Source organism: Notamacropus eugenii, chromosome 4 (assembly GCF_028372415.1).
Source record: "Notamacropus eugenii isolate mMacEug1 chromosome 4, mMacEug1.pri_v2, whole genome shotgun sequence".
Classification (NCBI taxonomy): domain Eukaryota; kingdom Metazoa; phylum Chordata; class Mammalia; order Diprotodontia; family Macropodidae; genus Notamacropus; species Notamacropus eugenii.
In genome coordinates this window covers 72,699,687-72,711,267 of record NC_092875.1, presented here as the reverse complement: position 1 = coordinate 72,711,267, position 11,581 = coordinate 72,699,687, and the positions used below count along the sequence as shown (strand labels likewise).

The 11,581-nt window shown below is 44.8% G+C and overlaps 1 protein-coding gene across 4 annotated transcripts in view; it reads right to left on the bottom strand.

Annotated features, from left to right (window-relative positions):
- Positions 1 to 6,974: 6,974 nt before the first annotated feature.
- The window catches only part of KDM4B (lysine demethylase 4B), a 255,670-nt gene continuing 251,063 nt past the window's right edge, over positions 6,975 to 11,581 (bottom strand). For all 4 annotated transcript variants that reach the window (XM_072601869.1, XM_072601870.1, XM_072601868.1 and 1 more), the window contains 2 exons: positions 9,798 to 9,890; positions 6,975 to 9,340 (listed from right to left, as the gene is read on the bottom strand). In XM_072601869.1, coding sequence (XP_072457970.1) covers positions 9,155 to 9,340; positions 9,798 to 9,890 — 279 coding nt within the window. In that variant the 3' untranslated portion in view covers positions 6,975 to 9,154. The remainder of the gene's footprint in view (positions 9,341 to 9,797; positions 9,891 to 11,581) is intronic.

Genomic DNA, 11,581 nt, shown 5'->3' with positions numbered 1-11,581 from the left:
GAATTTACAAAGCCTTTGTTTATCAAAAGTTCTCATGCTATCATGGCAGTCGAGATAGAAAGATGCGGTTGTACACTACATGCAGTACAATTAGGAAGACTCAGAACTATTTAAATGATCTGACCCTAAGATTAGTCATTGATGCCCCTGTCAGCACAGAGTGGGCCAAGGATCTGTGCTTGGCCAGTTGGATGATTTTATCATTACTGTTCAGTTGTTCCAGTCATTCTTGGCAAAGATACTGGAGTGGTTTCCTCCATTTCCTTCTCCAGTTCATTTTACCGATGAGGAAACTGAGGCCAACAGGGTAAAATGATTTCCCTGGGGTCACACAGCTAGTAAGTGTCTGAGGCCAGATTTGAACTCAGGTATTCGTGACTCTTGGTCCAGCACTCTATCCACTGTGCCACTTAGCTGCCCCACATACCATTACTGACTAGATGTACTTTATTATTGTTGACTGAATGCAGTCTTCACATAACACAGATCTGAAAGAACACAAATCAGGATAAGAGAATTAGGATCTGAGAGAGAGAGAGTGAGAGTGAGACACACACACACACACACACACACAGAGAGACAGAGAGAGAGAGAGAGAGAGAAATCTCAATAGAATACTGAGACAAATATAATGAAGTTAATAGGGATAAATGAAAATTTCATAACTCACAGATTTAAAGTCAGATAGGACCTTATAGGTTTAGTCAAGCTTCTCCATTTTATAAAGAATCCAAAGCCCAGAGAGATCAAGTCATTCACATGCACTTAAAAAAAAAAAGCAATGTCACAAATCCAAGGTGAGGGAGGGCAGAGCTAGGCCACAGTTTGTCTGAAAGAGGGTTTCAGTGGACTACAAAAGGCATATGGGCCAATAGTGTGACATGGTGACCATTAACATTAAGAGAAGAGTATCACAGTAAGTAGAAGGAGGGGAGGTGACAGTTCTCTTGGAGACTGGCATTCTGGCTCTAGATGCCACATTTGAGGAAGGATGGTGCTAAGCTGGAAAGTATTCAGGTGAAGGTGACCAAATGGTAAAGGACCTTGAGTTAATGCCACAGGAGGAAGACCTGAAGGGCCTTGAGATGTCTACCTGGTTAAGAGCAGACTTCAGAGGACCATGAAAACTGTGTTCAAATATTTGAAAGACTACTGGGAAACAGAGGTGAGATTTGTCTCTCTTGTCTCTGGTGGGGAGAGAGAGAGGTGGCTTTATGTTGGGAAAAACAATTAGAACCATTCAAAAATGGAAGAGATTGATCTTGGGAGGTGGTGGGTTTCCCCTCCCTAGCAGTCTTCAAGCAAAAGAAGAAAGCATTTGTGGAAGGGATTCTTGTTGCTGATAAGTTGGACCAGAAGACCTCTGAGTCAAGTCCTTTCCGACTCTGAGATTCTGTGAGCTTTTTATCATCACTCCAAAAAAGAAATGAGTCCTGATAGGACAAGGGTAAAAGCCAAGATACAACACAGGACAAACCAGACAGAGATTGCACTGGTCCCACTGTTTTGGAAAGGGCAGCCAAGGAAAGAGCTGGAGTTCAAATGCCTGAGGATTCAGGGACAGCATGCTTCCCAGGGAGATTCCTACTACTTTCTCTGGTTCCCAGGATATCAGAAACATTCCCAGCATTCCCAGCGTAAATACGAATGTGCTGGGAGTCAGGAGCTGGACCTGCAACTGAGCTCATCTGAGGGAGCAGAATTAGGCAACTCCAACATCCAAACCCTTGTCCAGCAAATGCCACGAAGGGGGAATAAGCATTTCTATGGTGCCTACTATGTGCCAGACATCCTAACACCACACTATGTGCTAAGTATTCCATTTATTAAAAAACACAATCACATTTGATCCTCACAACAATTCTGTGAGAGTTAAATGCTGTGATTATTCCCATTTTACAGTTGAGGAGACTGAGGCAGACAGGTTAAAGTCAGCTAGTGTCTGAGGACAAATTTGCACTCAGGTCTTCCTGAGTCCAGGCCCAGCATTTTATCCATTGGGTTGGACCTATCCAGCTGTTTGATCCACGATTTTACTGGATTCAGATCTCCCAGGCACTGGATTTAACTTGATTTGAATTTACCCGGGAAGTCCTTTGAGTAATACAGAAAGAAGGGAACTATCCAGATGTTTTAAAATGGGAAGCTAGAAGAGGGAAGGGTGGGGTGACCTTCTCCCCAGCCTCAAGAAGCCTTGTGCCAGCCTCCTCTGGGCTTCCTTGGCCTTCTCCCCACCCCCAATTTTGAACATGGTTCACACCCCTTGCCTGGGTGCACTTGCTCCTCAAAGTCTCACTGAAGTGATTCTCTTGGGTAATGCCCTGGGAATAAAAATTCCCACTTACAGCTCGGACCCGATGGAATCACCGTAGACTTGCTACTCATCAGAAATTCTATTTGCAGGAAGGTCAGGCCATACAGACTCCCCAAATCTAAGAGGAACCCTCAAAGGCCTGCTAGTCCAACCCATACCTGAGCAAGAATCCTCTCAAAGATTACAATTATGCATAATAGCTAGAATGGATATTACTGCGTTGAGGTTCACAAAGTGCTTCATAGCCTACCTCTCTTGATGTTCACAACCCTGTGAGGCTGATGCTGTCATCATACCCATTTTACAGATGGGGCTGAGAATTTAAGTGACTTGGCCCAGGCGTCACACAGCGAGTGACGGAGGCAAGATTAGATCTTCCTGACTCTAAATCCACCAGTCTCTTCACAGTACCACCTGGCTGCCTACACATTCGTGAAGTGGATACCCGGCCGTTGCTTGATGATCTGTAACGAGAGGACTTGTTACCTCCTGAGGCAGTTTGTTTCATTTGTTGGTAGCCTTGTAAGGGAAGTTTTCCTAAGAGCCAAGCTCAATCTGCCTCTCCAAACTTAGAATAATAGATACTGGGTTGGAAGGGATATGAAGAGATCATCTAGTTCAACTCTCATTTCATCAGAAAGGAAATGGAAGCCCAGTGAAGAGGAATAACTTGCCTGAAGTCACTGAGGCTCCAAAATGGAGGTTTGAACTCAGGGCTTCTAAATCTCATAAACTTGATGCTACACTCTTACCTACTCCTCCTAGCTCTGACTTATGGTTTTAGGGAAACAAAATCCCATTTCCCCTTCAAATAACTGAAGACAGCTATCACTTCCCTCCTTGGGCTAAATATCCGTAGTCCTTTCACCCTTCCTCATATGTAGCCATCTTGAGGTCTCTGACCCCTACCCTCCCAACCTCCCTCCTCTGCACTCCTTAGCTTTTTGGTGTCTTTCTTCCTAAAACATTGCATCAGGGATTGAACACATTGTTTCTCCAGATATGGTTTGAGCAAGGCAGAGGGTAGCATGAACAAGGGGTCACCTGAAGAGCCCCAGACACCAGGCCTTTCAATATGATCTACGATCATCTTTGATTTTTTGGCTGTTATTTCTTGTTGTTGGATTGAACTCAAAGTAGCCCTTCTATTTTCCAAGATCTAAAGATCATCAATATTGTGGCTCAGCAATCACAGCCAAGTTCTTTCAGACTCTAGAAAATTTTTTACCCAAGTCTTAGTGACCTGAACCCAGTGATGGCAGAAGATACTCTCTGACCACTCTCTTAGGTATCTAGGGTTCCCACTTTCTGATAACCATTTTTTGGACATAACCATCTAGGACAAGGGATATTCTTCTTGGAAGAGAAAATTAGACCAAAATAGTTGACTAGTTCAACTTTCTCCATGTCATCCTTGTACTTTTAGACCATCTTCTGATTCTTTTAACCTCTATGCAGCTAAAGTTAATTTTAAAACGTTTTTTGGATGTATTTAGCATTCATCACTATTTTCAGGTCATTCTGGAGCTTGGAACTCAATACTATGGTTTCAGGACTGTATTTTTCAACAACTTCTACCCAATAAACAACTGGAAAGAGGCAGGAAAGTATATTGGGTAGAGCCTGCCTCAGACATGAAGATCCACTCTTAAGTTCTGCCATTGGTTGGGTAACTAATTTGTTATAATACAAAGGTTCTAATGCTTAAAGGCTACCCAGAACTTTCCCTGATGGGTAATAGAAGTTTATCTTCATTTTACAGATGAGTAAACTGAGGCCTTAGAGAAGCAGAAATTTCTCTGACATCTGCAGTCTAGTGGCAGAGTCATGAATCAAATAAACTCCTGTCATCTGACTCCAAGTCTAGTGCTCCCCAAAGTTTACATGTCTGGGGCCATGTCATTTTCCCCATTTCCCAAAAAATAAATTACAAGTAAACTCCTTTCTTTCCTCTCCCTCCTTGGTAGGGAGACCTCATTCAGTTACACACATTAAAACATTTGGTGTCTGTTCATCCCTAATCCAGACTGATATTTCAGTTCTGGCCAGACAGATGATGGCCCATCCAAAATTGTTACTCTATTTTACATGGTCTCAAAAGCAGAACAAAATTACACACCATCTGCACAAGAACAGACCACCTGCAAGCTGCCTGCAGGACCACAGAGAGGTTAAAAAATTACGCTCTCTCTGTCTACAGTTCTATGTCCAGGGTTGAAGACTACAGTGCATCTGTCAGCCCACACACACTGAAAATAAAAAGCCTGCTGAACCCTGTCTTGCTAATATTGCCAGAATTGTCAGCAAAGGCTGAAAGGGTCTGTCTTGTGTTGGGTTAGGGAGCCTGGTCGTTGGTTACATGCTCTCCTGAAGAGCAAGCAGCATTTTATCCTGGAAGCCTTTGTTTCATCGTGAACATAGCTTGTTAAACATCACCTCTAAACAGAAATAGGTTTTGCTTCTCTAAAATACAAACCTCAACTTTGATTTGGAGTCGGTGGCTGGGCCGGCCAGATAGAATGCAGGGTTTCCAAATCAATGTTGTTAAATTCAAACAGACCATGTATTAGAAACCTTGTGAGTTACATAGTGACTTGGTTTTAAGTGGAGTATCTCAGTTTTATCGTATTTTTTTTATTTTGTTAAATATTTCTCAATTACAATTTAATCTGGTTCTGGCCACACTTTGGAGTGCTGCAGGCTGTGTTTTATATGGCTATTCTGGACTATCTAGACAGTATCACACAACCAAAGGGCTCCAACTGGAGTTAAGATCTAGGCCTGAATAATTAATAGCAGTGGGCCTCTAGGCAAGTCACTTCCTCTCTCTAAATCTCCATTTCCTACCTCGCAGTGGTGGTGAGGGTCAGATAACAGACACGATGCACATAAAATACTTTGCAAATTTCAAAGCACTTTACAGATACGGGTTGTTATCATTAGCAACCTCTTCACCCTTTTGACTTTTTCAAGTTTTTTTTCCCCTTCTCTTATTCTCCTCAGGGAAGGTAATATTGTTCCCATTTTATAAATGAGGCAACAGGCCCAAGTGGGAATTTACTTAAGTCACATAACTGATTATAAATATATCACTGTAAAAGCAGGAAAAACTAAGAACAAAATTGGAATAAGGCGGCTGTGGTGTGTTGGAAAGAACGCTGAACTTGGAGTAAGAGGTAGATGGGAATCCCAGCTCCACGAGTACTCTGTACTGAAGCAAGTTCCAGAAATCCCAGGCAAAACTACAATGTACAGCCTAAAAGGCCTCACAGGATTCAGGACTGGCCAGGGCACCGCACAGGTGTGGAAGAAAAGATTCACACTTACTCCCTAAGTGTGAGGGATTCAACAATTCAACAACTTTTATTAAGTGCCTAGGACGTGCCGGGCACTGGGCCTGGCACTCAGATACAAAGACAAAAGCCAAACAGTCCCTGCCCTCAAGGAGCTTCCACTCTACTGGGGAGATACAACATGTACAGGCTAAGTAAATACAAAGTAACTTCAGGAGGCAGAGGGAGCTGACACCTGGGAGATGGGGAAAGACTTGCCAAAGGGGGCGGCACCTGAGCTGAGCCTGAGAGCTGGGGGCAGGGGGTGTGCATTCCAGGTGTGGGGGACAACCCGGCCAAGGCACCAAGACAGGAGATGGAATGCCTCGCTCTGCTTAGCTCAGGGGATGGACAGCCAGCAAGCCAGTCTGGAGCATGTATGGAGAGGGCAGAGGAAGCAAGAACACAACACGGGTCTGTTTTCTCCTCAAACTCCTGGACATGAGCATAAAGACCAGTTCTGTTCTCAATGTCCTACCTGACCCTGGGCAAACCACTCTGAGTGCTCCCCGAGCAGCAGGCCTGTGCCTGCACCCCCATCCACAAGATGAAGGGGCTGGCCTGCATTGAGCTGACAGGAGGAGGAGGAGGAGGCCGTGTGTGGAATGCTGGCTTTGCTAGATGAGTCACTGAACTGATCTGGGTCTCCGATTAATGAGACCAGTGGCCTAGACAATTTCTAAGCCTTCTTCCAGGGGCCAGTCCTATGGCCCCAAGCTGTTTCTCTTGGAAGCCATCACTACATGCCTTTAAATACTGGGTCAATCTTATCTCGAGACCAATATCCTGTATGTCCACCCTGTGCACACGCAGCTGGATGGGCCTTATACTCTTTGTCAAACTGTCTGTCTCCTTCAGAGAGAATTATAAAGCACACCACCATTAAAAAGGGGCTTGATTATCAGCCCTCTTGCCACCTAAAACACCAAAGGCACGTCTCAGAAATGAAGACATTTCAAAATAACGAGCAGCCAAAGCATGTGTGTGTGTGTATTGTATGTGTGTGTATATTGTATGTGTGTGTGTATATGTGTATATGTGTTTGGGGGGGGACAGGCTCATCCAGGGGTCAGTCCAACAAACAAAGAACAGTTTTCTAAGGGTCCAGAGTATCAATTCAAACAAAGCAGTCCTTGAATATAGGCCCTGGAGAATATGTAGCTGCTCATTTTGACAACATAAATAGTATTTTTAAAAAGGGACTATGAAAGGATCTAGGAAAGGTGCTGTTTCAGCCAGGACTGCTATACAAAGAAGGAGATCCCCACAATTCAAGGTCCCCACTGCCCACCCCTCCTCCCCAGCCCTTAATCTCCCCCTTCCATAGCAAGAGTTCTCTGATGTCAACATTCTCTCACTTTTTTCTTTTGAATAGTACTCTCTCTGGCCTATCAACCTTAAACATCTTTAAAAAATACATGCAGATTATTCTTTCAATCATTTTCTTGTGAATGGCAGGAAAACACTCCGATCAATGCACAGCCAGATAAAACGAGGCTTGGCCTCAGATCTGCTTACTTTCCAAAATGACATACGAAGTACATTTTCTCTCTTCAATTCAATCTAAGATTTTAAAAAAGACGCAGTTTCACTTCAAGTTGAAACCAACAGCTTAACCCCACCCCCACCCTCACCCCAATAAAACACCAGGAGGAACGTCATCCAACGACCTCAAGCAGCAAGCGAGCACCTTTCTGCACAGAGGAACTCCACCAAGGCTCTCTGGTCAACGAGGCAGCAACAACACAAGGGGTCTAATTCCACCTGTAAAGAACCAGTTAGCCACTCCCTTCAGAGTGTCCATGGTTGGTTGTTCAGATGCCAGAAACTGAGAAAAATAACACCTCTTGTGTCTTATCTACAAAGCCAGCTTTTCTGAAGAGGCTCACCAGGAGTCAGTGTAAACATACGGTTAATCCCTCAAGGAGAAACTCCCAGGAGTCCCCAGGAAGCCTCAAAACAAGGTCACAGCATCCAGGGGCAAATCTCTGACCCAGACACTGATCTGAAGAAGACTGATCTTTCCCCAAATCTGTGGTCTCTTTTCCTGCCTCTCCTTCCCCAGTTTCAGATCACTTCTTAGCTCATGGCTACCTGGTGGCTCAGCTGTGGGGGATGGTGGGAGACATCTTTTGTGGTCTGAAACAAAACCCCCCAAAATTGATTCCGCTAAGACTTATTAACGGAGACAACCAAATACACCTTGGCCATGTGCTCAGCACACCAAAAAAATCAAGGTCTGCCCCCAGCGTACATCCCAAAGGGCAACCTAAAGGGGTCTCTCTTCTGCTTAAACAGTTGGTCGCAGCCACAAAGGGGATGAGGGAACTTCTTTAAACATACATATATACCTCTGAGACTTCAGGTACAGAATGATTCTCACAATAGTAAGAAGCAAAAGATCAAGCAAACCAGAAGAGAAAGTATGTATTTTGCCTGGCAAGCACAGAGGTGCTGGCCACGCATCCCATCTGCCAGGGGTGTGGAGTAGCAAATGCTCCCAGGATCTGTGACCAAGCAGAATCCTTAACCTTCCTCTTCTAACAGCACAACGGGGCCTGGAGTCACTTGGAGGAAGCAGCAGGGCAAAGGTAGCAAGGCCTCCCCTCCTCCCCCAGTGCGTGCCCCAGCCCTGTCTGTAGCCCCACCTGAATGACTGACAAGCCTCAGCACGGCCACTAGGAGAGAGAGCAGTAAAAGAAAATCGGCTGCTCGTAACACAAACACCCTCAACTTCCAAGACATTCCAGCTAAAACACATTCCCTGCCCACTCAATATACAAATAATATTTAAAAACAACAACAAAAGAAAATGAATGAGATGTTTTTTCTCTCCCTCGTATTCAGTGTTACTCAAATCCCATTTCAGTTTGTGGGGAAAAGAACATTTTTTTTTTAAAGCCACAAATCTAGAAAACCAGTTTGGGGATTTTTTTTCTTTCCTTCTTTTTCCTTTTTTTTCTTATATTTTTTTAAACAATAAGTATTTATAGAAAGAACTTCACAAAGGTGATTTATATACAGAAATCACAATCCCAAAGGCTGCTTCAGTAGTCAGTGAAATAGCACCTTTTCAAGATGAGAGCTTTTACATGGTTTAAAATTCTGAGTAGTTTTTGCTTTTGTAACGTAATATTTAACCCTTCCTAGCCTAAGACAAGAGTCAGGCATCCATGTGCTCCGGGAATACAAGCTCTTCTAAAGCATCCAGGTGACATGCAGTCTGAGAGGTTTACCATCGCTTCCTTTTCCTATTACCGTCAGCAGTGTGTTCAGCAGAGTCGAGGTAGCCTGTGGCCAGACAAGTCTCTCAGATGGTCAAAATTAAATGTAGATGAAAGGAATTCACAGCAAGTTATTGCAGGGGGAAGGAGGAGGGGGAAGGGAGGGGGCTGTCCACTTGTTCCACAGTTTCCTGGGTGCTTTGCTGGGGTAAAGGGGTCAAGGTGGGGATGAGGGGGAGGAGGGGAGGGAGTCACGAGATGTTGGTTTTAAAATTATGTTTGTACTAAAACATGTGGCTCTGGGCTCCGGGCTGGTATTGTGATTGCAGGAGGCTCTCCATGAAGGCCAGGTAATCAGGGTTCTGTCCATAGTCCTCAGAATTTCGGGCACTGCCCACCCTTGGGCGCTTTGCTGCCTTTGCCTCCTCTCCTGAGAACACTTTCTCTTGGGGAGCACCCGTGCTGACAGACTGCAAAGACAGGAAATACAGTTCCATTAGAGGATCGGCAGAGCGGACAGCTCAACTGACTCAAATTGCTCTTGTGAGGGGTAGCCAAGGCCCACTGGTCTTCAACTTAGACAAATACAGGATTTAGAACTTTAGGGATCATCCTATTTCTACTGTGATGGCAGGACTCCTCAAGCTCAGGGATCCCTGGCTCAAAGTCCTCAGGCAGACCCTTCCCACAGCTTCCCCCTTACTTTCTGCTTCCTGCTTAAAGAAAGCCCAAGGGCTTTTCCCACCCTAGGTAGAGGTTTTATAATACCCTGATATGTGTGGTGTTAGAGAAGAATGCATGAAACCTTCTGTCTTTTCATCTTCTACACTAGTTACTTTGTAAAACCAGAAATTAGGCACAAAGCCTGGCTTCCCACAAGTTCAAAAGACATTTTAAAAAAGCAGCTAGTGCCTCTGTGTTACCCACCAGTCTAGATTTGACTCTCTTGGGCAGCTCCTCCTCAAGGGTATAAATGTCACCACGCTTCACCATCAGCTGGGAACCATCCTCAAACTCCACCTACAATGGAAGCAAAAACAAAAGACGGGATGCCATCGGACTATCCCCTCCATAAAGGGAGAGACCATGTCTCAGCCAAACTTCCTGCCTCCTCCCAGGACCCTGTGCATGTTGCATGGACCTAACATTTGTTGAATTGAGTGAAGAAATGGCTGGTTCCTCAACTAGCACAAAAGCACTTCTGATCTTAGTCTGAGCATCTCATCTTCCAGCAGAGACGTCATCCTGGCATGAGTCACCCAGCAGGAGCAGTTTATCTTCCCCTTTGTGTACCCTCTGGACTCTTGGCTGCCAAAAGACTTACTTTACATGACAACTCTGGACTGATCTTAATGGAAGCTACAAGGCAGAAAAGGTCCTTCTGGCTACTCTTTAACACCTTTCGAACTCATGTTACAGACAAGGTGACAAAACTTTGGGGTGGAAGCATTGATCAGAGAGCCCCAAGTTCTGCTATCAGCTGTCTGTGTGATCTTTCGAATCTCAGTCTTTCCATCTATATGATAATGGGATTGGACTAGGAAGAGCTCTGACGGCCCCTTCTAGCTTAAAATTGTTTAAACCTATGATGTTTTATTCCCATGAATCTTTGAAAAAAGGATGATTGTCCAAATGTACAAGAATCCAAGCTGCTGGGGATGGAAGCTCAATTCCAGGTGGACAGTCTCGGGCGGGTAAAGGTGGGAACTTCTAAATCTTAGAGTTCTCACGAGACCCCCCCAGGAAACGACTGGGAATCGAGGTGAACCGAGCTATCTCGTGTATTTCCGCCTCTTCCCGTGAGAAACGTGATGGGAGAGAGCTCTCCCCGCCCTCGAGATTGTCCCGGATCTGGGCACACTATTGTTATCTAACAGCACGGTATTCAGATGCAAACTATGCTGCTGGAGAGTTTAAGTAGGATCAGGAAAGCCTGAAAGTTCTCTTGGGCGGAGGGGCGCGGAGCGGACAGGACAACAAGGCTCCGCTTTTCCTCTCTCCTCTCTCCCCTCCCCCTCTCTCCCCACTTACACTTCTACTTCCAATCTCTTATTGTAAGATCTTTGCCTTCTTGGGAGATTCTTCGCTCCCTCCTAAGGAAGAATTCCCCTGCACTTGTAACTAGACCCTGAAATAAAGCTCAACCCTTGTTCGACTCTGGAACGTCCTTTCTCTCATACGAGCATCCGGTTTGGCCAACTGAAGACCTCCGATAGAGATAAGGGAAGACTCGGGTAGCCCTCAGGCCTCTAGGCCTGGCACCAAGCCGCTCCCCAATTGATAAATGGTCAAAGGGTATGAACAGGCAGCTTTCAGAGGAAGAAATTAAAACTATCTATAATCATGAAAAAATGCTCTAAATCACTATTGATTAGAGAGATGCAAATAAAAACAATTCTGAGGTACCATATCACACCTGTCAGATAGGCTAACATGACAAAACAGGATGATGATAAATGGTGGAGAAGATGCGGGAGAGCTGGAACACTAATGTATTGTTGGTGGAGCTGTGAGCTGATCCAACCATTCTGGAGGGCAATTTAGAACTATGCTCAAAGGGCTACAAAAATGTGCACACCCTTTGACCCAGGAATATCCCTTCTAGGGCTGCATCTCAAAGAGATCGTAAAAATGGAAAAAGGACCCACATGTACAAAACTATTTACAGTAGCTCTCTTTGTGGTGGCAAAGAATTGGAAATCGAGGGGATG